Source organism: Takifugu flavidus, chromosome 18 (assembly GCF_003711565.1).
Source record: "Takifugu flavidus isolate HTHZ2018 chromosome 18, ASM371156v2, whole genome shotgun sequence".
NCBI lineage: Eukaryota > Metazoa > Chordata > Actinopteri > Tetraodontiformes > Tetraodontidae > Takifugu > Takifugu flavidus.
In genome coordinates this window covers 3,558,549-3,585,670 of record NC_079537.1, presented here as the reverse complement: position 1 = coordinate 3,585,670, position 27,122 = coordinate 3,558,549, and the positions used below count along the sequence as shown (strand labels likewise).

Sequence of the window (27,122 nt, the reverse complement as noted above, 5' to 3'; positions counted from 1 at the left end):
TCAGACATATAAATAAATAAACTGAACAGAGTAGATTATTCAGCATTTGATCAGCAGCACTTAACGGCATTATTTGCACGTTCAAATTCTGCCTCTGGGACACACATTTTATTAAAAAATAACTTCATTATATTGTTAGCTTTACTTTTGTAAATGAAAACTTTTTTTTTATTGTTGCAGGGTCACTGTCACTAATTTTTCAGTCTGCCACAGATCACCTCGACAAAGAAGGAATTTGTCTTTAATCTCAGAAACATCATGTTCCTTGATTAAATCCATCACCTTCTTTGCAGAAGCTTTTCCCTTTTTGCAGACTTCATCCGACCTGATTCCAGAGACCTCACCCATGGACTCAAGCTGAAAGGAATCATGGGGCCTCTGTCTTTCAGAGTAATTCTATACTTCCCCTTGGTGAACTCAACAGCATTAGATTTCTCCTCAAGAATAAGTAAAATTAGGGGTTTTGGAGGCTTCACAAGGTCTTTTTTATGTAGGCTGATAAACTATTTTTTTTATATCTTTCTCACCTGCCTTTGACCACACATATTATATAGAAAACAGTAAATCTCTACAATCAATCTCTTTTCATCTTTTCCAATTTATGCCGTTCTTGCTCTTTAGGATTTCAAATTCGGATCATTCAAGACTAGTTAGATAGTCAGATAAGCAGAAAGCCCATGTTGTCACATAAAAGTTTGAATAAATGATTGAAGATAGTTGGAATTTTGTGTGTGTAGCTCTTTACTCAGACCTCAAATTTAGAAGTCATTAATGGCATATTTGCATAATATCAATTTTGTTGTTTTCCTTTCATCCACTCAAAAAGACTTTAAGATAACATGAAGTTAGTCTGTTGAATGAGAGCACTCACCTTCTCTTTCGTGTGCCTTCAGCACCGATGAATCTCAGATGGTGATTATTTTATATGCACAACTTCAGTGCAAGGGTCACTGAAGTTGTGCATATAAAACAATCACCTAACCCTAACCCTGTGCAATGGTAAAAGTAAATGCCAGTCTGCTTTCTTGTAAACTAATTCTTCTTCTTCTTTTTTTTTCTTCTTCTTATTATTATCCTAAAATAATCCTATTTATAGTTATACAACAACATAGTAACAGCAGCAATAGCAATAGTAATAATATTTTCAAAAAAGAGTCAATGTAAAGGATTATTAATTAATTTGATTAGGGTCACATTGCAAAGGAGGCTGATCCGATGGATTAGGTTCTGCTGCTGCTTTACATGAGATCACACTGTGCATTTTAGCCATTCAGTGAACTCTTGTCTTTGCGTGAGCCACAAGTGAAAGTAAAATTCAGCTCCTTTTCTCTTAAAGCTTGTGACTCAGCAGACACGAGGACAGGTGATCATTATCCACTGACACAAGTCATAAAGCACGGGCAAACTCCAATTCACAATCTGGGTACAATGATCTTTTTGACACAGTTAAACACCTTGTGCATTTTACTTAGATACATTTTGCTGTATTACAGGTCAGAAAAAGTTTGTCGTGATTTAAAATAAAACAGGCAATGCTGTTGTAACTCTACAAACAGTTTGCCTTTGAGACGTTTTTCGCATCTCCTCTTCTCAAACCACTGCCAGAGCCAGTATGATTTTGCACGCCATTGTGATTTTTAGAAGCTGATCTTTAGTTCAATGATCCAGAACCCCTTCTGTAGGAGCAGCAATAAATTGCTGCTGTAAATCGGTAGACAGTCAAGGTTGTCGATCAGGTTCAATACCTTGGTGACGAGGGCTGAGATCTACTGAATCTGAGGTGTCCATAAGCCCCTGCTAGGGACCCTCCCCAGAAACATCCATCTTAAAATGTCCTGTCATGATAACAGATGTAGGGACTAGAAACAAATCAAGAAGGTATACCTGTCGCAATTAGCATGTTTCAGTACGTCTGTCTACCTGTACACTATATACAGGGAACAAACCAAACACCTTTACCTCCTGACTGAGGTCATCATCTGCTGATGACACCCATTTGATAAGCGCAGCTCATCTACTTTCTGCTCTAATTAGAACTAAGCAAAAATGAGCAGAAGCCAAATAAATGAGTACAAAAGGCTGATAACAATGAGGAGATTCTCAAAGATTCAGTCCACTGAGGTTATGCAATCGAGTAACCATTTGGCAAAAAAATAAGAAAATAAATAAGCGAAGTGTGTTCCAGCTGAAATGTGACTGTTGGGTTTTTACTTTTTTTGTTTTTTAAAGAACTGTATAATGCTTTAATATTTAATCAAACCTGTATTTGTTGTGATATGTTTTCATGTAATATATGTATAGTCTTTTAATATTATAAATATATTAAAAATATACAGATTAATAATCTCATTTGGGATCAAACAAGAGGTAGGAGGTAAGGTAAGGTAAGGTAAGGTAAGGTAAGAGAGAGTTGCTGAGAAATGTCATCATGTTTTGTCCTATAAGCTGCCACAAACGAAGACCTATTTCCTCAATCACATATTGACAACCAGCCTTGAGCAAAACCTCATTTTATTCTGGAAATTCCTGTTTCCAAGTTTCCAAACACAAGAGCATTGATATCAAGGTGACCTCTAACAACATCAGCTTCTGTAGAAAAGTAAGAGCGAGATCCTTCTTACATGGGTCAGGCTCCTGTTTCAGAGGTTGAAATATTTTAAGGAAGTCACTAGGAGTCATCTTCTGTCCACATGACTATTAAAGAAAAATTTGTCCAAGGAGATTGTAGAATTCATCGGCTCATGTCTGCTTGATTGACTCTTCAGGTGACTTAAACAACTGCTACAAATAATCAGAGAATCATGCATGTTGTGAAGAGAAGTACTGCAATACTGCAGAAAATGAAGGAAGAGCTCACTTTTTTTCTTGTCTAACACCCACTTATATCAGACCAGGTGGGCTCTGTTTTTTAGTCACTTTAACTTCACTCTAATCTGTCGCACAGGCTCTTGAAAAGTCAAGCCAGGTGCCCTTTCTTGTCTATTTTCCCTAGGGGAGTCCTGTTCCTTGCCTGACCGCATCCTGCCTCCCAAATGAGTCATTGTTTAGTTGACTTGGGGAATTGAATCACTGTTTCGGGAGACCCAGCAGCATCAGCCAGATCCTGGCAATGGTACCGCCAATTGTGCATTTGTTCTGGATTTTGTCCACTCGCACTTCCAGCAATGGGCCATACTTACCATTTCACCACTGGTCTCCCCAATTCTAATGGTAAGACAGTCATCCTCACCATTGTTGACCATTTTTCTAAAGTGGCCCATTTTGTCCCTCTGCTCAAATTCCCTTCTGTATTTGAGTCTGCCCTTCGACTAATAGCCCAGTTTTTTCTGGATCCACAGTATACCAATGGACATTGTGTCAGATAGGGGTACACAGTTTATCTCTCGGGTGTGAAAAACCTCCTGTAAGGCCTTGGGAACTACGGCTAGCTTGTCCATGGGATTCCACCATCAGACTAATGGTCAAGTTGAGCAGGCCAACCAGGATCTGGAAGCGGTGTTACGATGTGCAGCCAAGCCCTAAAAATCTTCCTGGAGCCGGCATGCGCCCTGCATGGAGAATGCCCTCAGCAGTCTCTCCAGCTCAGCAAAAGGGATATCTCATTTGAAGCCTTGCTCAGCTACCAGCCCCCTTTATTCTCTATCCAGAAAGTGGATTTAGGTGCCCCTTCTGTGCAGGATCTCATTCGCTGTTGTCAGAAAGTTTGGCAGGATGTCTGCCTTGACCTTGAATGCACCCAGGAGACTAGTCAGTGCTCTGCAAATAAGCACAGGAATTCTGCTACCAAGCTACCAACCTGGTCAATCAGTGTGGTTGTTCACAATGAACATTCTGCTCTTCTCTGAATCCTGTAAACTCTCTCCCGCTTTATTGGACCATTCCCTGTAAAGGACATCATCAATCCCTCAGCCATAAGATCCTCCTTACCCTTCAACATGAAGGTTCATACCATTTTTCATGAGCTGGTATCCTTCAGTCATCTGTGCCTTCCAATCTTTTCCTCACCACCTGCCCGTCTCACCAATGACCTGATCTGTACAATTTTTGGATGTCCGGTGTCGGGGCTGAGGATTGTTGAACCATCTGGAGTCTAAACCTTTGTTTAATAATGACTTTATTACTATCGAGCCCCTCATACTAAGAGACCAGTTAAAGGGGATGGGAGTAGATCACTTTCTGACCTCCAGGGTAAGAGACTAACAGAACAATCTCATTTTTTCAGGCTTGAGATCTCCACAATGGACTAAAAATCACCTTTCCCGTTTATCCTCTAGGTTTAAGGTAACGTTATTGTCAATTCTTCTGTAAGTGTGCAGCTCATACAGTGGATTGAAGTATCATTACTCAAGGGCCCACAGCACAATGATAAACGATACATATAAAAAGCAGTCCAAGTTAAAGAAACAGTAAAATTAAAATGATTAAACTATTGCAAAAGAGAAATTAGTGCAAAAATTACACGGAGCAAATAAACAATACAAGGCAGATACTATTTTAAAGCAACAGAGTAACCAGAACCATAGTAGTTTGTATGAAGTGGCTGGTGCAATCATGACAGAGAGAAGGACAAATAGGTGGATAAAGCTCTCCTTCAGTTGCTGTTTCTGGTCCTTGGGTTGAGCGCATGTTGGGGGCTGGGGCATCGGCTCTTCTCAGCTTGCGGAGAAAGGAGAGACCCTGGTGAACCAGTAATGAGGTGTTGTTGTTCCAGGAGAAGTCCTCGGTGATGTGTACTTCCAGGAACTTGGTGTTGTTCACTCTCACCACAGCAGCTCAGAGGAGCATGCTGAAGTCAACCACAATCTCCCTAGTCCTATTTGCATTCAAGGAAACATTGTCCTCTGTTGCACCACATGGCCAGGCAGCTCACTTTGCTCCTGTAATCTGTCTCCCCGTGGCTGATGAGACCCAGCGCAGTTGTGTCATCCGCGAATGTGACAAAGAGGTTGGGGCTCTACTTTGGTGTGCAGTTTTGGATCAGTAGTGTGACGAAGAAGACCATCAGCCAGTTGCACAGCAATGTGTTGAGTCCCAGCTGGTCCAGTTTTTAGGTCAGCTGTTGGGGGTGAGAGAATAGAGTCTTTAGTGTCCAGGTGTGTGGCGGCTGAGAGGAGGGTAGTACAGATGACAGGGTGGGGACAAAAGCCTGGTTAATTGAGGTGTTGAAGATGTTCTTGAAGGCATCTGTGAGCTGCACAACCAGGTATGTTGTCCAGACTATCTGGTGCCGAGGAACGGGTTGGCCCTTGCTGTCCTCGGGCACACTCGTCTCTGGCTCTAGAGGTAGTTTTCCGAGCCTTCGGTAGCATTTAGACCTGCCCTGTCAACAATGGCGTCAGATTAGCACAAACAGTGATGGACATGGTTGTGGTGATGTCGTCCATGCACTTGCTGATGTAGGCAGTTACAGTCTCTGTGCTTTCCTGGAGGTCTGTGGTGGCGCTGTTGGTTGCAGCTGTCGTCTGTTGCGCCACATAGCCAGCATTTCAAGCCCTCAATAGCCTGTAGACCTCACCTGTCAGCCATGGCTTACATGGCTATTTCAACATGTTCCAATCTGCCACATGCAAAACTACTCTTATGGTACAGCATCTGTGGCTTGTATCAGGAGCCATTAGGAACAGGAGTACAGGGACCATGTGGATACCTTCAAAGATTGATGTACTGAGAGCTCTCTCTGCCTGAACTCTGTCAAAACCAAGGAGATATTGGTGCATTTCAGAGGGAAGAAGGAAAAAAAGAAATGGAGGAAGTCATGAACGATCGTGAACATAACAATGCATTATCTAGAGGTCATTGTGGATCGATCTGTCTGTCTGTCTGTCTGTCTGTCTGTCTGTCAATAAAGAGAAAAGACTTTGGATGTTCATTAAGATAAGACAGTAGTACTGATCAAATTTAATGATTTTATTCAAACGACCTTTATACAGAGACAGAGTGGACAGCATGTAACAGCATGTACATTTATAGTCATGACGTCTTTGCTGGTCAGTGGAAACTTACTGACAGCCTACTAGAGAATTATTGTAAAGTCCTGCTGGGAAACTTCCAGCTATCAAGGTCAAGATAAGATAAGAACAGAACCTAATAAAAGATTTATGTGTGAGGGAGAGAAAGTGATTTACAGAAGACAAAGCTTTAGGCATTTCTGCACTGAATCACTTCTACTTTTCTAAATGACTTCTACCGTCTACAGCAGCTTCTCAAATGCATGTTTGCTCACCCCCATAGTTTGTTTGCTTAACATTGTTCAATAGGCCCAGCATACATCGCTTTATGTATTTTATCAGAAATGTAAATAAAGGTTATTAGTAACAAAAAAATCTGCTGCTGCCTGCATCACCACTTACACCTCTTGAAATGCTAAAAAACACATCTAGCTGTTAATGTGATATGCTGATATATCTGAGTATCAGATCTATAGGTTGAATTAAGTAGTTACCATTGAAGCTATTTTTTAAATTCAATTTAAGTTTTTAAGAAAATGTAATTTCTGACCAATTCTGTAAATGTATTTATTTATCCTGACTGTTGCCATCCAATGCCTGATTTTCTGTCACCTCCCTTACAATGTTGTAGTGAAAGTTGAAATTCTTTGTCAGATTACTTTTATTGACATTGCTGGAGGAAGTGTAGGAGAAAATATTTTTACTGTTCAATGGTCAAGTGGCAGTTTCACCTGCAGTTCTCGCCATGAACGCTGTGGCGGCATTGGACCTTAACTTGTGAGCTTTCTCACAAGAATATCGACGGTGTAAACATTTCGGTTCTGTCTGCAGTACTTTTTTGCATGTGTGGTAATGACACACAATCATTAAAGCTACTTTCTCCGACTACGGATGTCAACATCATGTAAAGACAGGTTATCCACTGACATTTAAAACAAATGAGAGAGAACAGGCCGCTGTGCAGATCACACTCAGACAACAATGATATTTTTCACACCTTTATGTATAATAATTTTCATACATTTTGATATCACAACAGAGAATATGACATCATTAAATGTTTTCTGTTATTTAAAACACAGAGTAGATGCTAATCAGTCTTCAAATAGTCAGGAACATAGAGATTAACACAGCAGATTTCTATGAAATACGGTGGGACCTCTACTTACGAATTTAATTAGTTCCGGAAGTTGTTTCATAACCTGAAAATTACGTAAGTAGAGACGCGTTTTCCATGTAAATGCCCTAATCCGTTCCAAGCCCCCAAAAATTCAGACATATTTTTTTTAAATAAATCATAAAAATGCATCAAAACATGTAACAAATACATGTTACAATTAGATTACCGCACAATAAATGTAGGAATTCAGTGCAAGGCTTCTCCAGGAACAAAATGAACTCTATTACAGGCTAATCTTACATTAGCCGTCATTACTAGCAACGGATGTTAACACTTGTGGTAACACCGCCATCTAATGGACAAACATACGAACACCCACCCTAAATAAAAGTTAAACAAAGGCGACGCTGGGATACAGACAAACTGGTACATATTGACGTCCCTCCTAGCCAATGGGATGACAGGAAGATGCTAGGCGATAGCCAATGGCAGAGCAGCTACAAGCATGTTTGTGTTCGCTAAACTCCGCGAGTAGCAGCGGTAGCATATTTTTGACCTTCATATCCTGAAATTTCTTTCGTAACAAGAGGAAATATTTTCCCGTTGAGATGCTTCGTAACCTGAAAATTTCGCACGTAGAGACGTTGGTAAGTAGAGGTCCCACTGTATTGAACATTTACTACCAAATTTTATGCAGATTTTGTCCATTTGATTAGCTCAAAATCCTTTGGACAAATGTTATCATTAATGTAGAGTAAAAGCTTTACATTGGTGAGTCTCTGCAGTTATTGGCTGCTCCAAATCTGTAGCTAATGAACTGCATCAAATTGCTTCAGTTTTGCCTAAAGCTAATAAAAAGTTACCTTAAACTATCTGAATTGTGACACACTGTCCTGTCTGGTTTGTGGAGTTTGACATGTTCTTACTCTATGACTTGCATTGATTATTTAAATTACTATTGAGTTACAATATCCTCATGTTGCTGTCAAATCTCAACTTCAGCAACTTATGAACATCATCTCAACTCTTGACATTAATCTGAAGCTTTATTTGATGGAATGATAAGTTCTTAATTTTAACTTTCTTTTAAAGCCATAGGTCCAACAGTTTGGGCCAGTTTTTGATGTTGGCGGAGGGTTGAGTCTTTCTGACTGGAAATGAATCCAGAACTCATTAACTAAACTACCGTGATACTATATACAATTTTCTGCCTTTCTTTCTACAGAAAGTTTCAACAGATCAGATTTTAATCTCCTCCTCATCGTCAGGGAAAAAGTATTGCATTTTATAGTGGAGAGAAGAAGGAGAAGGCCTCATGTCCTTTCTGAAGGATCCTCCCCCGTAATGGCGACACAGAACTTCAGCTGCTTTCTTGAACCTCTCTGGCTCCATCACAGCCTGTAATGCTTGTGGAGACCTGGTGGCCATAACTGGTGTCCCCGGTGAGCAGCTGCTATCAGCTTGCACTGACTGGGCAGAGTTGCAGGACTGCCTCCTGCTGTCATTGCTGAGGATGAATGATCCACGACCCACAGACGAGCTAGGTGAAGTCACCTGGGGGCTCTGCACAGGAGTATCAGTCAGCGAACTGTCGCAGTCATCTCTTCGTCCTTCACAGTCTTCCTCCTCTACAGCCAAGCTGCTGCTGAACATTTGGAGGCAGGTGGGGTTGTCGATCAGATTCAGCACCTCTGTCACAAGCGATGGGCCAAGGTCAATATTGAAAGAAGTGAGGGAGTCTGAACGTGTCCTTGTGAATGCATAATGGTCTGGTAGACACCCTCTCCAAACATCTCCATCTTGGAACGGTCTGTCAAGACGAGAGACGCGGGGCAGAGTGATAAATCCAGAGGGTAAACCTGTAGAGTCAAAAGGAGAAACCAAAAACCAAGAAACTTTCAGTTAAAGACCCTTTTTTGTCTTTTTTTTGTTGCTATTGTGGTCTGTTTTAGCCTCACAGCAGCAAGCTGGAATATTTATATGTTAAAGAAAAGTTTGTGTTTATATAGATATATAGAGAGAGAGGCAGAGGGAGACAGAGAGAGAGTATATAAAAGTCCCAATGGGCTGATATGTTCCTCCACCACAGGGTGTCAGGACAGATCAGCATATATCAGAATGCTGCTGGTGAAACCTTCCACAGACAGCCTGTCTGAACACAAGAGATATGAGAGCAAGACAGTGGTTGATAGTCTGATTTATACCCAATCAAATGTTTAGGTTTTTTTTAACCAAAGTCCCGTCTGACATCAGGTTGATGAGAACATCATCTCTCAGGAATTGTTTGGCATGATTTTCAACTTCCTTTCTACAGCTATTTGCATCTTGTATTGGTCATGCATTAAGAGGCCTTATAGAAGCTTTTACTTATAACAGATGTCTGCCGATAAAACACTTTTAACTATTTTGGTTCAGTCTACCACTTAAGGAAATCCTGTATGAGGCAACTCCAACAGTGGATTGGTTTGATTATGTGTCATATATATTGTACATATTTGCTTGAAAAAAATATGCCATGTCACTGTGCACTACACATCAATTTATAGGGCAAATGCTTTACCAATTGGGTAAAATATCTCGGGGTGGGAAGGGGATTTCCAGTGCAAGCCCTGCTCACTGCAGCCTGAGCTCTGATTGGCTAGCAGATAATCAATGGTATGCATTCACTTTGACTTGCAACTGTGACACACACATACAAAAACTAATAGCTATCTTTATCCAGAGCCAACCAGCTGTGCTTATTTGTGCTTCTCAATCCAACTTTGTGCAGGTGTTGCTGAGGTGAATCTGGATGGCTCAGAAGAAGCCCACTCGTTAGTTGGTTGCCTTGGCGGCATGTAGGAAATAATGTTGGAACACGGTGGACAGCCTAACTCTGTGTTTGTGTGTTGATTGACATTTACAGTTCTACATGTGTCAAGTCACCTTAGCAACTGTTTAGAGTGTTTGTTCTGCAGGAGAAGGAGCACTGAGACATCGAAGTGATGGCATGGTAACATCACTGGGCTCTACCTAATCACTGGGATTAATGTAGGTAATCTGTTTAGCTCTGTTTTCAGCTCACAATAAATGCAACATGTTTTTAAAAAAAAGTCATGAACAAGCAAATTCAGCTAACACCAAACTCTAACTGAGGTTAGTAACTGAGGTTACTGTTTATAGCATGCACGGGGGAAGAGCTTATCTCACCATATGCACGGAGGCTGTTATCTGTTGAGCTAACAGAGCTGGGAAACAGCACACTCTGCAGGCGTCCATTGGAGGCATCCAAGTTCAACTGGGGCAGGGAGATGGCGTTCTTGATAATGGGCGAGATGTCAGGTGGAGGAGAAGACGTGTCACGGGAGCCCCCACGTGGACGGGCCACAGAGTTCTTCCGCACATGATGAAAGGCACGGGTGAAGAAGCCAGCCATCTTGGAGCTGCTGGTGGAGTCTGGACTTCCTGGTGGTCGGAGGCCCCCAAAGTTGCTCAGGAAGGAAGTGTCGCCAAATACATCACCACCACGACCGACATGCATAGTATGTCTGAAGTCACCCAACGGTGGGCTGATCATGTCCACAGAGAGCTCACTTTTGAAGCGACGTTTCTCCTGAGAACCAGATGTGAGGCCTTTTATCCCCGGTAGTTTTCCCAGGCTCATGGTAATTAAAAGTTGTCCAATATCCTTTAAATCAGTTGATGTTGTCTGACTTCTTGTATCATGTTACAGATCTAAATTTAAATGCAGCATAACAGGGTGAATAATCCCCTCTTCAAATTGCTGTTACTCATCTACTTTTTGTTTCGGGCTTGATCTCTGCCGCAGGATGCTGGTATGGATTCATTCCTTCTGTATCACATCTTTCTTCCACTAGTTCTCTCCAACAACCGCAACTTTTAGCCAGTACAAAATCACATAAATGATGAGTTCCACAGATACAGATGTCACTTCTAACCAAAGGTCACGTGGCAGAGTGAAGATTTCAGGTTTAGATCCCGTTCAGTTGCTCAAGAAATCATTTGCATTAGCTGAGGACTTCTGCAACTTTAGAGTCAATCATCTGATCAGAAAACCTTGGAAGTTATTGTAATAGACAACAAATGAGATTAGACCAATTTCTCTCTTGTTTAACTTTCAGCCTAGCTCAAAAGGATTAATACCTGTGGCTTCAAATTTACTTCGAATGGGCTCACATGACATATACTCAGGGACACTTATCTCTCCTGCAGCTGAAGAAATGGTCCAGTCTTAAAGGAACTTGTATTGAGTCCCATAGGTAATTTGTCCACTCCACTTAAAAGTCCAAAAAGAGTCTTCTGTGTTTTATTCAGTGTCTTCTTCTGTGCGTGTGTGTACCACACTCCTTTAATAACGAGGTTTATCCCTGAGTGACAGGCTTGTCCTCAAGCAAGAACTATAGAGATTGTTGAAAGAAGAACTGGAATATATTCTCCAAAAAAAGAGATTAAGATCGGTTTTATAATCCAGCAACTGCTTCACCTATATCATTGTGGTGGAACTACGGGCCAGTCCAGGGCTGTCCGTGCACAGGATTAGCTGTTAATCCCCTCTGTCTCCCCTCCCTCTCTGACTCCTTTGCTTGCTCTCTGCCCTCTTCAATCCACTTAGTCCCTTGATGGGTTTCCTGCAGGGATCTTGGTGTTTTCATTCAGTTCACCTGAGGCCAAAAGAGAAGAAGAGGTTGTGATTCGCCTGTTAAACCTATAAGAGAACACATTTGTTGGCTTGACCTTGAACACAGACGTCTCGATGTGAAGGAATTGAATGACATTTCTCGAAAACTCTTTGAGCACCTTCATCCTGTCTGCTGAGACAATTAATCCAGGACACAGGGGGCGCTAATAAGATCCAAGCATGTGACTTTTCCGAACCTACGGCCAGTGTTGGATTACTGTCACTGTTGTTGCTGGCTGCCTGGTCAGTCTGGAGGCATGATTGAACAGCTTAAGCAGGAGGATGGTTGGGCCACTCTACTGGTTACACACTTAGTTTACTGTTGAAAGACCTGATACTGTTCTTTCATATAGACATAGTGCATTACACAGCTCCTTAGCTTAAACTTTACCCTTTACCCTAACTTATGCCCAACTTAAACCTCAGCCTTAAAACCATGTCTTAACACACAAACAGTCCTTTGAAGTTTTGGAGCCCTCTAGAATGTCCCCACCTACCAAAAATGTTCTCACCCTTTTCTGCATCGTTCTCATACTGCTACAAGACGATTTATTGTGCTAATTCAGCAGAGCCACAAACTACAGGAAAAAAGTGCCGTCTCAGTTACATTTTATGGTCCAGTTTGACGGACATTTGATGGACGCACACTTGATCTTGATCTGAGCTCAGAGAGCTCGGACTGCAAGTGTGACATACACCTGTCGTATATACACGCATGAGTGTGTACGTATACATATATGTATATATACAGTATACAAGGTTACATAACATAGTGAGTTGACTTTTGCTTAAGACCCTTGGCTTTAATCTTTGGAAGAACAAAAGTCAAAGTTGCTCTGGAATCCAGAACATCACTAAATCTAATCAGCCCTTCCTCGGTCCATTAACAACCTTTCCTGAAAATTTCATTAAAATCTGTTTATAAATTAACAGAAAAACAGCTGTCAGATAACCTCCTTTTTTAACAAATATTAATCAATATTAAATTCATATTTAGTTTTCATTAGCTATGCACTGCACTGCACTTTTCTTTAAGTTACACCTCCAAACCTCATCCCTCTTAAACTGCTGTGACTTATGAGTAAACATCCTGTTAACATCTGCCATCCAGGCATCTTTCTTGCTTGGGGCAGAGAACTAAAATCAATGTTTTGCATTCACAATATTCATGAATCTTTCGTCAAAGTGAGACCAGACGACTATAAACAAGCCTGAATCTTACTGACTGTTGACAAGAACTGTACAAATAAATAAAAATTCCCAAAGAAAACAAAGCAAAAAGAGCTATTTGGTATTGTGTCTCAAAATCAACTTGATTGTGCACCTTTAGCGTGCAATTGTTCTACTGTCTTTACAGTATCACGCTAAAGGTCACTACATGAGAATAGATTTGGATTTAAATTTGGATTTTTGGGTCTCGCCATGATGCTGAATCCCTGACAAGCTGTCAACCAACAGTCGGAAGTCTGGCAGCTCTCTGACAGCTGCTGCTTGGTTCTGCTGAAAAATACAGTGTTACTAATGGCTGTAGTTTACTGGCACCAAACATGGGCTCCAGGCTTCAACAAGCCAGCTCAGACACATGGACCAGACCAGCTTCATCGTAAACAATGCTAAAGAATTTCAATTACTTGCCAAATGACGCATGAGATTTGTCCTCACTGACGTAAAAATGTTGAGGATTAACTCTTGTACATAAAAAATATAGCATATATGAAGTTAATTTCTGTTATTCTCAGAAAGAGCTGAATGAGAGCAGATGTTGAAAATTTAGAGAAAGTTCATCAAGATGCAAAGAAGATCCAATGAAAATGTTGAGGAACTTACCTGTTGGGATTATTCACTATTTTCACAACATCTAGTATTAGAGCTGCCATGCAAGTCTGGTGCTCGGCTGGCCCTTCTCCTCTGGAACTGTGGTAGGTGCTTCAGAACACAGGGGTTGGAGGAGAGGAAGAGAAGGAGGAGGAGGAGGAGGCTGGGGTGACAAATTATGATGTCAAGTAAAGACCTATTCTCTCTCTCTCTCTCTCTCTCCTAAAACTCTACTTTAATAGTAAAAGCAAGTACAACACAGATCTAACAGATGTATATTTTCCATGTTAATTCACCCTTCTGTGAGACATTTGGTATTTTTTCTGAATGCATTTAACATATAAAGACATATGTATTTATGGAAGGGTTAATGGTCACCAGTGGAGACCCAATGGTGTCTGGGAGAGTTGATGAGCACTGAATCCAGCTATTGTGTTTCTAGACATACTGTAATATACTTGGAGTGTACACAAAGATGCCAGTAGAGCTGGAAACAGACCAAATGTTGCCATGGGGGCTTATTGTGCAACAGCATTTTAATGAACAATTTGCATCTGTAAAATCAGGGGGAAAAGGAAAGGAAAGGAAAAAATTCAATTGTCACGACTTGTTCTGCATGATGGATGGCTCTCACAGCGCTTGGTTTGTGAGCTTCACATGATAGAAATATATTCCAAGCATAAGAAAAGCTTACACTGATGTCAAAGTTAGTGGCTACCTTCAGTGCCACCGGCCTCAACAGTAGTGCACGCTCCAGATAACCCATCTACAAAAGGAGCATCGACCACATGTCGGGATTTAAATCTATTACCCATGACGCAGCCATCCCCTTCTTCCAGAAAATAGTAGAAAAGGAGTATTCTTCTCAGGCACAATGGGGGGATTCTGTGCTGTTTGAGTCATGGCTGTACCAATGGGGGTCAGCCGCCTGAAGAGCAGTGGCGGCTGTGTGCCAGCCTGGATCAGTGAGGAGCACATAGAGATAAAATCCACAGACAGCATCGTGTGTGTGTTAAAGAGGTGTGTGACACGTGAGGAAAAAAGTCAAGCGGAGTTTTAAGTTAGTCAACAATGTCAGCATATTAATATTAGACCAAGATTGCAGTGAAGTGCCTCTTATGATGCACCTCTGTGGAAATGACCACTGACTTCCTGTGTTTTAATAGTCTATGTGTAAAAGAATGGGGCTGTGCAGCTCTGCCTGGCTTATTTCTGTCTGACTGAACTGTCATGATACCACACATTCCAACACGAGCCAACTGCAGGGCCCAGCAGCGCTCTCAATGGCGCCTCTGTGCCGCTGTCACCTCAGAAACAACAAGAATGCTCATCTGCTAATGCTGCTGTCCTTGGGACAAAGCCCCGATGGACTGTTGGGGATTCATCGGTCAATTGAAAGTGAAAAAATCTTGAAGTACTGCAGTGCGATCTTGATCAGAAGTAAGAAAAGACACTTCTAATTATAATAACACATTTTATTTATGGTAAAAATGCCCTTTATGACTCTTAAGGGCTCTGTACAGATGAGTAAAATCTATCTAACTACATTAAAACAACTTGAACAATTTAAAAGTAAAGGTAAGGAATGAGTTTCCATTTGAGGGCGAGGATTGAATGAACAGAGAATGTTTGAGTCCCATCTGGTGCTGAGGGGGCCAGCGGGGCCAAAAGGAGAGGAGAGGAGAGGAGAGGAGAGGAGGGAGCGAGGAGAGGAGGGGAGGGAGGAGAGGAGAGGAGGGGAGGGAGGAGAGGAGAGGAGAGGAGAGGAGAGGAGAGGAGAGGAGAGGAGAGGAGAGGAGAGGAGTGGAGGGGAAGGGAGGGGAGAGAGGGGAGGGGAGGGGAGAGGAGAGGAGAGGAGAGGAGAGGAGAGGAGAGGAGGGGAGGGAGAGGAGAGGAGAGGAGTGGAGGGGGAGGGGAGGGGAGGGGAGAGGAGAGGAGAGGAGAGGAGAGGAGAGGAAGAGGAGAGGAGAGGAGAGCAAGACAGTATGAGGAGAGGAGAGGAAGAGGAGGGGAGGGGAGGGGAGAGGGAGGAGAGGAGGGGAGGGGAGGGGAGAGAGGAGAGGAGAGGAGAGGAGAGGAGAGGAGAGGAGAGGAGGAGGGGAGGGGAGGGGAGAGGAGAGGAGAGGAGAGGAGAGGAGAGGAGAGGAGAGGAGAGAGAGGAGAGGAGGGGAAGACAGTATGTGCGAACTGGAACATAAACAACTTACAACCATATTGAAGTTCTGAAAACATCAGAGATAATTCATGCAAAGCCAGCTGCACATCTATTAATGAAATGTCCCCTCAGATATTGATATTACATGAATTAATAATCATGTTGACTTGTTGACATGTTTTTTTTGTTGGCTTACAGTAAACCTTAAATATGTTGAATTTTAACTTTAATAGCTATATAGTATATACTAGTATGCAATATATTTACACTGGCTTAATTTACACACACACGCACACAAACACACACACACACACAAATTTCAGATACATAATGTGTAGGGTTTTTTGTTGTGTTTTTTTCATCCAGGAGCACCTGTACTCCTCAAGAAAAAGTAAACATAGTCCTTTGAGAGGCTCATGTTTCTGTACCCTGGCAGCCTCGGCCAATAGCAGAAGAACTATGAAAATAAATAGTGCCTGAATGTTGACTATTGCTATGGAATTACTGACTATAACCTTGTGCAACAAGGAAGGATTGATCATAATCTGTGTGGTTTATATGGGTGGCTGATTCAATGTTTTATCTACATCCTTTCTGCACACAACCTCACAATCACCAAGCAACAAGATTATTTTGTCAAGGGGAGGTTCCCAAACAGAAAAAAGAGGGTGCTAGTCCCCTGCCAGGTTCCTGCAGTCCTCATCTGCATGGATAGTGGACAGTTCTGTAACAAATACACTGTGGAGGAATCATCTTCCACAAACAGACTTTACAGATTTCCAGATTCTTTTTTTTTTAAATGTACAGTGGTGAAACTTTGTTGATGGGCCATTAATATAATCATTCTACTGTTGCTGGAAGGAGCACTGAAATGATAGACAGCCTCCCCCTCAAAGTCCAGACATCAACCATATTGAGCAAAATTGAGTAAATGTTAAAGGTTGAGAACGAGCTCAGAATAAATAACTAATGCTCTCTGATACAGTGATGCAAAGACCTGTATGAAGACGTCCATTTGTCCATTGATTTGGAGATGCTGTGGAAGAGTGCTCGTTGATTTTACCAGTTGCATTTAAAATAAAACTCAAAATCCTCAAGTTGGCAAAGGCTGATAAGAATAAATGAAAATTAAATAAACCAGCTTGTGTTGTAACATCTGATGTGTTTTTCTAGACAGCACCAGTCTAGACAGTTTTTTAATTGTTCTACTAATGAGCTCATTGATACTGACATTCAAACAAAGTGTGCCTGATCATCAACCTGCCTATGTTGAAACCCTTATCCAGTCGTGTTCCCTTTTTGCTCAATAATGTTTGTTTCCTGCACCAAAACAGTCCGAGCAGGTCTGGCACCTGTTTCACACAGTTGTTCCCACTGTGGGTGGATTTAGATGAAACTCTGCGTCACCAAGTCTGGTTTCCCCCAATTCTCCTCGGGGGCACCAGCAGGTTTGGTGTAAGACAGAATCAAGAAAGTGAATCACGGATTCATGAGTCATGTTGTCATTTTTTTTACAAGAAGCTGCGCTGACACAAACACAGTTGGAGGAGAAGTTGCGTGAGGAATCACCAGTGTTTTTAGGACCCTGCAGCAGTCCCAGGGGCCGATCGGTGGCTCAAAGCGCCACCCGCTGTTTTGTTGCGTGTATAGGTGGTTTTTTGTCCCCCCTCCCCTCGGATCTCAGCTGGAGATTGGCTGATTAGGTTCTGCCGGGGTGGAGGAGCTGAGAGCTCCGCGCTCGCTGCGCGCAGGTCAGCAAGGGCGCACACGCTGCGCTCAGCAAACTCGGTTTCTCTGCGTCTCCGGAACTAGATGGGATGTAGAGGACCTGACCTGAGGACCCCGTCATCGAAACAGGCTCAAGACATGAGTGGTAAGTCAGGATTTCTCTGTAAAAGGGGCGCTGTTTCTGCTAACATTCCGATATGTGTTCTGGGAAATCATTGACAGACTTCTCTGAACTAGAAAAGATCTCCGATCAGTGATCAGTTCTTGTCGGACCCCGCTGCTTAACAAGCTTGACAGTTAACACGGTCTTTTAATACAGGCGGTAATCAAGGCTAAATTTGGGAGCTGCCCTGCTGTTTTCCATATTATCCATATTTAATCTTACCTGTCATTAATTTAGTGCACTTCAGATTTAAGTCAAAGGTCTTAATTGAAGTTGTATCTTAAAGGTTTTTTTAAAATTGACATTTTCTTAAAGAATTAAAGTGTATATCAGTGTTCAACTTAAAGTGATAATATTTAGCTGTATAAGCTTTAAACTCTATTAGCTCTGCGTAAAAAATCACTATACATATCTACATATCTCTCATAATTTGGATCGTGTCTTGTCTGTGTCACTAAAGCTCTCTTATTTGGGACAGTATTTCAATTAGCAATAATTGTTATATAACAGTTTAGGGGGAGGGTTTAAGAGGTAACCGCATGTGAACAATGTCTGATTATGTCTAATGACAGAGATTCCAGAGCATCTGAACCTGTCTCAACCTGCCAGGAGCCTGGAAGAAGTCCCACCATCAAAACAGGAACTGTGCTCTCAATGTCAATAACTAAGCCGAGGGGCTTCGTGTTGGGGCAGTTGTGGAACTGCAAGAGTGTAAAATCCTTGTTCCTGAGGGTCAAACTAGAATGCAGCAGCAAAGTGTAGCAGTCTGTGACATCTTCATTCCTATAATACATTAGAAGCACTGGATTTGCAACTTACTTTACTCATTATTAAAAAGATGTTGCATTCCCTGAACTCTTATTGGCTTTTATGAAGTCTGGAGCAGCGGCTTGACTCACTTTCCCCCCTGGGCTCTTCCACTGTGCAGTGAATGGGGCTGAGCGAGTCTGCAGGCCCTCAGTGTGTTTTTAGGTGTGCAGTGTGAGTCATACTGGTATTATCATTCCTACATTCTGAGACAGTGACACACAAAGAGTCCGTCCAACTGCAGTTTATGACGCTGTAAACCACCTGACCCTGTGCTCCCGCTGCCTGTTGTGTTTCAAACAATGGTGACCTGTCTGAAATGAAAGGAGCCTTCAAATACCAACAGGGTCTTATTCCACACGTTTGCTTCCAGCGTTGAGAAAAAGCTGCTGTTGTGTGCGATCGTGCAACAACCTATTTTTGATAGCAGAGCATTGCACCTGTGATAAAGTGGTTTCTTTTGGCTTTTTTAGGGGTCACAGTTTGGGCAGAGGAAGGCGACGTGCTTCAGGAGGAGCTGCGCTCGTCTCCTGATTGGTCAGAAGAGCGCTGCGAGGAGCTCTGGGATCGCGTAGAGGGTGTGCGGCACAAACTCACGCGCATCCTCCACCCGGCCAAACTCACGCCGTACCTGCGCCAGTGCAAGGTCATCGACGAGCAGGACGAAGATGAGGTGCTCAATTCCACGCAGTACCCGCTGCGCATCAGCAAGGCCGGTGAGAGAAGGAACATTTTTATTCAAAAGTACAGTCGCATTATGCGGGCTGGAGGTGTAGTTATGCTATAACCCGTCAGCGTGGATTCAGATATGTGATGCACATTCATGAAAGTCAAGATAACACTCAGCCTAACTTGTTGGCACGAGACGCGTTGACCCAGATTAAACCGTTTTTGTCTAAAATGCGTCTTTGGAAGACGACGACGTCCTCATATGCTGACAAATTTGTGAGTCACAATCTGCACATTTCCTTTACAAGTGTTGGGGAAAAAAGGGACGATCCTCCTTTAAATGATCAAAAGCAAGTTAGGCTCAATGGAAAATAATGTGAAGGAACAGGCAGTGGGTCAGAGCGGAGCAGGTAGGTATAGAGGATCTTCAGTGAGAACAGCAGGGATGAAGGAGAAAGTTAGATCCCAGAGAGGTCAAAGTAATGGGGAGGGTGAGGCAGGAGGATGGGGAGGAGGGAGAGCCGATAAAGACCCAGGAGAGCTGTTATAAGTAAAAGGAAAAATGATTGAAGAGAAACATCTGCTGTAGCTCATCTTTAAGATTCCAACTATGTAAATACATCAAACAGTCATTTTATGGTTTGCTCTGTGTTGGTTTATAATACCCCAGCTCTGACGCCAACGCACGTCACGGTTTACAGCACATTCCAGACTTTGTTCTTCCTCTTTTGTCAACTAGGTCGTTTGCTGGACATTCTGCGGGGTCAAGGCCAGCGAGGCCTTCAGGCCTTTCTGGAGTCACTGGAGTTTTACCACCCGGAGCAGTACACACAGCTGACCGGGCAGCCGCCCACACAGAGGTGCTCTCTCATTCTGGGTAAGTGAGAGCTGGGGTCCACAGCAAGACTCTTGCATGAACCTCTGCTCAGGAAGTTCAGGGGTTACAGTCAGATTCCAGATAACCATAGTCAGACACAGTTAATGACTAACCTCCATTGATCACTTGCTCTTCAGATGAAGAGGGTCCAGAAGGTCTCACCCAGTTTCTGCTGCTGGAAGTGCGGAAACTGAGGGACCAGCTGCGGAACAGTCGAATGTGCGAGCGACGCCTGTCTCAGCGTTGCCGGGTAGCAGAGGACGAGCGGAGCCGCGCTGAGCGCAAAGCTCAGGAGCTGCGTCACGACAGGCTGCAGCTGGAGAGGTTTGCCCCGCTTCATTTTCCTCAGTTAGCAAAAGCGCTAAAGTTGCAGTAATGCACAGCGCGAGGCACGGTAAGCAGAACTGAAAGATGATTTACAGGTCCAGTCTCTTTAAAAGAGTAGTGAGGCCGCAGTTCCCATGTTCTAGCTAATAAAGTTTGAAGTGTCAGTAAATCAAACGAATTGACCTGAATCTGATATACAGACTACGTCAGGACTTGGAGTCGGCTAGTCGGGAGTTGGGTAAGCTGAAGGACAGGCACCTGGAGCAGGCTGTAAAGTACTCCAGGGCCCTGGAGGAGCAGGGCAAGGCCTCCACCCGTGAGAGAGATCTACTGAGGCAGGTAGGTTGCCTGGCAACTCCAGGTGCCAAACATAACTGGTAACACATGGGATTTCTGTAGGAGGACTCTAAACTGGACTATGAACTTATAGAATAAATTCACATGCTTCACGTGAGTGAAGGACAAATGTGGCAACACAACTTTTACTGAGAAAGGGAGCTTAGTGCAAAGATGAATCATTTCTTTTCTACTACCTCAAATCATCCAGTGTAGCTGCTGTAGCAGCAGCAACAGCGGCCCAAGCTGTCCATGTTTATGGTGCTCAGGGAGGTGCAGCAATGTAAATACTATACACGAGTCGGCTTGCATTCAATTGAATGCGGTTGAAAAATAATTTGTACATGAAGGCAGAGTGAGAGACAGCTTGAGGAACAATTATTTTGTTTTTAAACATCCCAATTAGCTAAATGACACTGCTCAGGGCAGAGCAGGTGGTGCAGCTGCAGCATAGAAATTGTGTTGAGACCACAGCAACAGCGAGGAGTGAAGATGTTATCAGCCGCAATGCGGTTAAGCTCGTACCCTGTCACAACACGCTCACCACACCACTCGGCTGCGAAATGCTTGGCAACAAATAGTTGAAATAGTTGTGGTCAGCGGGCTTATTTTCCTTGGTCCATGTGTATATTAAATACTTCTGTCAATCTCTAATCAAATCCTCAGTCTCAGAAATTAAAATTCAACATCATCTGTGTCGTTTAATTTGAAACCATGCTTTTTTTGTGTATTAGAAATGTTTCTTTAAATGCAATTGTTCTTTTCCGAATTCAGGTGGAAGAGCTCAGATCCAGGCTGACAGGGTCAGAGAGGCTTGAGCCTCAAGAGAACGGGGCACCATCAAAAATTGGGAGCTTGCTTCCCAACAGCATAGACAGTTCTCCACCAGCTGTACCGGAGAAGCCAACACATCGTGTTGAGGTTCAGAGACATAAAAGGAGCGAGTCAAATGCCTCCAATGGAGTCATAGTACGTCGACTCTGAAAGCACATTTACAGTCCAAGCTTGTTCTTATAGTGTATTTTTTGTTTTTCACCCAAGGCTTTGATGGACATCCTGCAGCAAGACCGCAGGGAGTCTGCAGAACAGAGGCAGGAGCTCTGTGACATCATTACCAGACTCCAGGGGGACCTGCAGAGCACGGAGGAGCAGAGGGACAAGGTGGGCCTCCTTCAGAAAACTTCATTTCAGACATTTGCGTGTCAGCCTAAATTGCCGGATGTGGTGTTTTATTGAAGGTCGCTGTCTGTGTTTGTTTGTTTATTTGTTTATTTGCCTCTTTGTAGCTGGAGGCCCAGTGTGAGCAGCTCCAGCTGAAGGTGAGAACTCTCCACCTGGACTGGGAGACCGAGCAGAAGCGCAGCTTGTCGTATTTCAACCAGATTATGGAACTAGAAAAGGAAAGAGACCAGGTAATTGCAGACTTAAGTACACCTATTAGCATGTATAGTACTGGATTGAGTGCATGCTAGCCTCTTATCCTTTTCCACCCTCTTCTTTTCAACAGGCTCTGCGCAGTCGAGACAGCTTGCAGCTGGAGTACACCGACTGTCTGCTGGATAAGAACCGCCTGCGTAAACACATCGCTGAGCTGCAGGCCAACCTGGAGCAGCAGCAGAGGGAGCTGGAGAGGGAGAGGGAGAGGAGTTCAGAGCAGATGAAGCACAGCAACCCCTGTCTGAACTGTGTGAGTTAACTCAACCTCTGCACGGCGAGCGAGGAGGCCGTTTCCACGCCGCGCGTACCAATCACTATTTCTTCTTTCCAGTCCCACCTGTCCCTGTGCAGTGAGGACCAGTGTTATGGCCCTTGCTGCTCCCTCGGCTTGGAACTGAGACCCCAGGTCAATGGCAGCCGTCTGCCGCTTCAAAAGGTTAAGGCTGGTCCTGACATTATTTATTACTCTCTTTGCTCATAGTTTGTGGTATCAAAGAACTGCATATTTATTGCTGTGCGTGCTGTTATTACATGTTGAAAGAATGTAGCTGTTTGTATTTGTTCAGCCCGTCTGAGTTAGAATCTGATGTAGATTAGGCAACTTTTGGCATGTTGGCACCCGCTCAACGCCCCTCATTTCTTGCGTTCTACATTTTGTTGCAACACAGGCGCCCCCTGGTGGTCAGACTAACGAGAACTCTGAGGGTTAGTGACTGATCCAAAAGAATGCACCTCTGTGAGTTCTCAGTGCACAGCCCACCTAATGAGTTGTTTGAATGTGCTTTTTCATAGATTCTCATTCCAATTCTGAGGAGAATCTTCCCACATTAGTGAGTATGACGCCTCCACTTGTTATTTAGGATCCCATAAGTTAGTTATTTAAGATACAGCTGGAATCAGAGTGTGGCTGTGCCAATGTGTGTTTTCCTCTTCAACTCCAGACAGAAAACAATGCAAAGGAAATAAACAGACTCTCAACGTTCCCATTTCCTCCATGTATGAACTCCATCAACCGGCGTTTCAACACAGAGTGAGAAAACACATAAACACTGATTAAACATCCCTTCCACATAATTGACCCCCCCCCCCCCACACACACACACACACACAATAATGTGTGTTTATTTCCCACAACTTTATAAAGGTTTGACTTGGATTCCTGGGGCAGTGACGAAAATGACACGATTCCAGGTGCGGCTTATTTCTCTATGAGCTAGTTGGTTAGTTCTGAATAGTTCTCTGTGCTCCTGTGTCACTTTTACCTGAGACTCCTGTGGTGTTTCCAGTGGAGCAGAGCGATCCCTCCCTGTGGGATTCCTGCAACTCTCTGACCTCACACCTCTTCCCACCTGACCTGGTCCACATGCCCATGGTCTCTTCACCTCTGCCCACTTCCAAAGGTCCCAGGTACACTGAGCTGAATTCTCAGAAACAGAATAGGATTGTACCACATCATCTTAAGTGGCCCCTCTTAACAACCTCCATCTTTCAGCATCCCTCATAACTCTCCAACTTCAAGCCCGTCCACCTCACCGAAGCACAGACGGGCCAGCCTGGCCGATGATATCACAATAGTCGGTGGAAACAAAACTGGGATCTTTGTCAGCCATGTGAGAGCTGGGTCCCCAGCAGAGCTGTGTGGTCTGAAGGAGGGCAGTGAGCTGCTGGAGGTGTGTGCTGCTATATGTCAATATGCACGCATGCCCATCACCTGCTTCATCGTCTGCCTGCTGATGTGTTTGAGGGGAAAAAGAGAGATGCTGAGTTTCTCTTGCTATTGTTTAGCTGGAGCGGGTTCTGTTCGGTGGCGGGAGCGTGATGCTCAGCCAGTGCACTGCTGAAGTCGCCCACTTTTCTCTTCAATGGTGGACCGAACCGTCGGCCCTCAAACACCGAAGCAACAAACAGGGTGAGCAAAACCTGTTGGTTAATCTGAAAGTGGAACACAATACAAAAAACTCTCCGGGGTATCCCAGTGATGTTCCACTGAGAAGTGAGCGGCCTCCTCTCTCTTTTCTGCCCTCAGCATACTCTGAACTGTGCTCTGAGCTGTCAGCATCCAGTTTCGTGGGTTCTGACTCCTTCTATGTGCGGGTTAATCTCAACATAGAGCCTCACAGTGAGCCACCATCTCTGGGTGTGTCCTGTGACGACATCATCCACGTCACCGACACCAGGCACAAAGGAAAATACAACTGGCGTTGCTCTCTGGTGGACCAAGACACAGCCAAGCCCCTGCAGGCAGGGACCATGCCCAACTATAATAGGTTTGCCCAGATCTGCAAAATAAGGGGCAGCATTTTAAGCCACGCTGTCATTTTTTTAAAAATGGGGTTTGCAGTTGCTTGTTTACTTGCAAGGAAGTTAATATGGTTGATGTAATGGCATTCCGTTGCGTCTGTAATTAATGTGGACTGGACCATGTGGGTTTCCTCAGGGCGCAGCAGTTGTTGCTGGTGAGGCTCCGAAAAATGGCGCTAGAGCAAAAGAACTTCAGGAAGAAGGTGGGAGGACTTCTCATACTGAAAAGCACGAGTATTAACATTAAAGGCTACAATTGGATTTTTCCTATTTCTCTGTAGTTTTTGAAGAAAACATTGACGCGGGTGCGTCTGGTCAAAGCAGTCGACCCAAGCTGCCGTGGCCTCGGTTCCAAACAGCCAGTCCTTTACACTCTCAGCAAACGTAAGTTACAAGCCTCAACACAAACACACAATGGGTGCAATAAAATGAATCATTCGCCTGAATGCCCCTGTGTGGTCGTCACTCAAGGTCACGAGGAGCACTTGATCCCTTACAGTGTGGTGCAACCAGTGCACATTCAGACCAAACGGCCCGTCATCTTTTCTCCCTCCATCCTTTCTCGTGGCCTCATAGAAAGGTTGATGCAACCAGCAGAGTCTGGACTGATGTTTGACACCTGCTCGCCCGGTATGTGGACATCAATCACGCTTTTTTTGCAACAGAAAGGCCAAAACACAGCAGAACACTAGAGTTTTTCCCGCTAGCTGCCATCTGACACACATCAATCTGCTCCCCGTGGTTTGCAGAGCCTATTCTGGCTTCAGAGAGACAAGACAAAACAGTGTTCCTACTGGATTCCTGCAGCTCGGACAACACTCAAGGCATACGCCTGCAGTCGATACAGGAGGTTATTAGCCAGGTAATTAAGATAACTCATCTGAGTATATCCTCTTCTGGGATGGCTTAGTGATCTGTCTGCACGTTCAAGACAGAAAAGCAAACACCACATTCTGCATTTGTTAGAAAGAGACTATTGTAGTAAAACTAAGGAAATACTCTCCGTAGATGCGGATTATTAATCTTTTTACCTGACACAGGACAAGCACTGCCTGCTGGAGTTGGGTTTGCCCAGTGTTGAGGCTTTATTAAGACATGGGATTTATCCTATTGTCATCCATATCCGTCCCAAGACCAAAAAGCACAAGAAGCTGAAGTATGTCTCCCTACTCAATGCGATCAACCTTCATGGCTGTGCTAATATTACATATTCACTGCATCCCTCGGTGCACCGCTCATGTCGAACACAGGAGGTTGTGCTGAATGTAAATGATTCTTTCCACCTTTGAATTAGGAAGTTCTTCCCAGGGTGTGGTGAGGAAGGCATGATGGAAGAGGTGTGTCAGGCTGAGGAGCTGCAGTTGGAGACACTGCCACTGCTTTATTACACCCTGAAACCAGGCGCCTGGAGCTGCACCGATGAGCTGCTGGTAGCCATCCGCAATGCCATCCACAGCCAGCAGGGGGCGGTTGCCTGGGTTGAACTGGATAGGCTTCAGTGAAGAAGAAACAACAAACATGGAGCTTCCTGTAGCCCATAAACATAACTCTGGATAATGATGAGCCATATGATGAGATCAACCTCTGGATGGGCATTAGACTTTAATCTCAGCGAGGCAGAAATCACTGAATATATATATATATATATGCATAAATGATCTAGTATGTAGCCAAGCTGGGCTGGCAACAGTAAAATAAAAGTGAAAAAAGAACATAAAATGTACTCTTAAGGGATCATAAAGGATACTGAGCCTGTGTTTACTTTTTTTATCTTTAATGTTTAAACCAGTAATATTGATAATGTTTTTAAAATGTGACTGAATGACAAAAACCCTCCCAGGTATATCTTATCTTGCTATGAACATCATTAAAATGTCACCAAATGTTGGTTTTCTGGGTTTAGCTGACTACAACTTGCAACAAAATCTGGGGAGATGAGCTGACTGATAGATAATCTTATTACCGTAATAGGTTCTCGGTTGATTCCACAGTCTCGTTAGGTTTTATGATTGAGCATTTTAACACTGAACTGATAAGACAGCCGTTTGGGTCCTGACATCGGAATTCTGGCTTTGTTCTTGTTTTTAAGAAAGGTGCCAACATAGCTCAGATTCTTAGTATTTTACCCTCAGTAGTGCACCGACTGTTTGCAACAGGGTCCAGGACTACAATCAACTTTTCTTTCTTTTCTTTTTTTAAATCTGGTGAGTGTGTTTTGATGTGATTCTGAAGCACTGGGGGAATTTCTTATTTACTTGTTGAATGAGTAATGCCATCAGCCAAACTTCTTGCAACAGCAAGAAATAATAGTTTTTGGTTTTCAATGATGATTTTTACTGGTCTAATTTCAGGCAAAAGTTGATTAAAAATGTGTTTTATCGATATATTAAGTCATTGGGAAGAACTTTTCATATTTATTTGATGTACTGTTTGAGCAGTAAGACATAATTAGAGTTTCACAGCAGATGCTCTTATGATCACTGACTAATTTCTTCCAAGCTTCTTAACCCTTCATGTCATTTGATGCACATATGATGCAGTTTTATACACGTGCTTTAAATTACGGTTGCTATATCATAAGTCTTTATGTGATCTACTGAAATATGACTGCTGTTCTGCCTCATGGAAATGAAAAGCACAGAAATATCTTTTAAAAGATGACCTCAAATGACATCTGGTTACAAGTCTGCAACAGCTACATCAACTCATTTCAAATATGATCAATTTCTTGCTCCCTTTTGATTTGATTAAGCTTCTGAGG

At 43.3% G+C, this 27,122-nt stretch overlaps 2 protein-coding genes and 1 long non-coding RNA gene across 4 annotated transcripts; 2 read left to right on the top strand and 1 right to left on the bottom strand.

The window, feature by feature from the left end:
* Nucleotides 1–5,894: 5,894 nt before the first annotated feature.
* On the bottom strand, nucleotides 5,895–13,696 carry cdc42ep1b (CDC42 effector protein (Rho GTPase binding) 1b). Its single transcript, XM_057015181.1, has 3 exons — nucleotides 13,574–13,696; nucleotides 10,258–11,729; nucleotides 5,895–8,927 (listed from the first exon to the last, which is right to left on the bottom strand). The coding sequence occupies exons 2-3, from the start codon at nucleotides 10,709–10,711 to the stop codon at nucleotides 8,308–8,310; spliced, it is 1,074 nt and encodes a 357-aa protein (XP_056871161.1). The 5' UTR covers nucleotides 10,712–11,729; nucleotides 13,574–13,696; the 3' UTR covers nucleotides 5,895–8,307.
* LOC130515133 (uncharacterized) lies at nucleotides 8,870–10,742 on the top strand. Of its 2 annotated transcripts, XR_008947156.1 has the most exons (4): nucleotides 8,870–9,723; nucleotides 9,839–9,928; nucleotides 10,026–10,098; nucleotides 10,231–10,742. It is a non-coding gene; the product is annotated as an uncharacterized LOC130515133 (long non-coding RNA). The 2 variants fall into 2 exon arrangements; XR_008947155.1 differs by having other exon boundaries at nucleotides 8,870–9,928.
* A 3,571-nt stretch (nucleotides 13,697–17,267) lies between the features above and the next one.
* zmp:0000000896 (caspase recruitment domain-containing protein 10) lies at nucleotides 17,268–26,553 on the top strand. Its single transcript, XM_057015194.1, has 24 exons — nucleotides 17,268–17,589; nucleotides 18,888–19,130; nucleotides 19,823–19,960; nucleotides 20,098–20,284; nucleotides 20,488–20,626; nucleotides 21,398–21,592; nucleotides 21,665–21,784; nucleotides 21,910–22,035; nucleotides 22,131–22,310; nucleotides 22,392–22,496; nucleotides 22,729–22,765; nucleotides 22,853–22,890; nucleotides 23,002–23,090; nucleotides 23,205–23,251; nucleotides 23,347–23,467; nucleotides 23,553–23,730; nucleotides 23,846–23,969; nucleotides 24,087–24,327; nucleotides 24,498–24,564; nucleotides 24,643–24,745; nucleotides 24,833–24,991; nucleotides 25,111–25,223; nucleotides 25,402–25,517; nucleotides 25,656–26,553. Exons 1-24 carry the CDS (start codon nucleotides 17,529–17,531, stop codon nucleotides 25,861–25,863), a joined length of 3,135 nt encoding a protein of 1,044 aa, XP_056871174.1. The 5' UTR covers nucleotides 17,268–17,528; the 3' UTR covers nucleotides 25,864–26,553.
* The last annotated feature ends 569 nt before the right edge of the window (nucleotides 26,554–27,122 follow it).

Coding starts and splice junctions, on each gene's coding strand:
- zmp:0000000896 (XM_057015194.1), top strand. CDS start 17,529: ATGGGATGTAGAGGACCTGACCTGAGGACCCCGTCATCGAAACAGGCT. Junction 20,285..20,487: donor GACAGGCTGCAGCTGGAGAG/GTTTGCCCCGCT, acceptor TCTGATATACAG/ACTACGTCAGGACTTGGAGT. Junction 25,518..25,655: donor AAAAAGCACAAGAAGCTGAA/GTATGTCTCCCT, acceptor CCTTTGAATTAG/GAAGTTCTTCCCAGGGTGTG.
- cdc42ep1b (XM_057015181.1), bottom strand. CDS start 10,711: ATGAGCCTGGGAAAACTACCGGGGATAAAAGGCCTCACATCTGGTTCT. Junction 8,928..10,257: donor TAACAGCCTCCGTGCATATG/GTGAGATAAGCT, acceptor TTGACTCTACAG/GTTTACCCTCTGGATTTATC.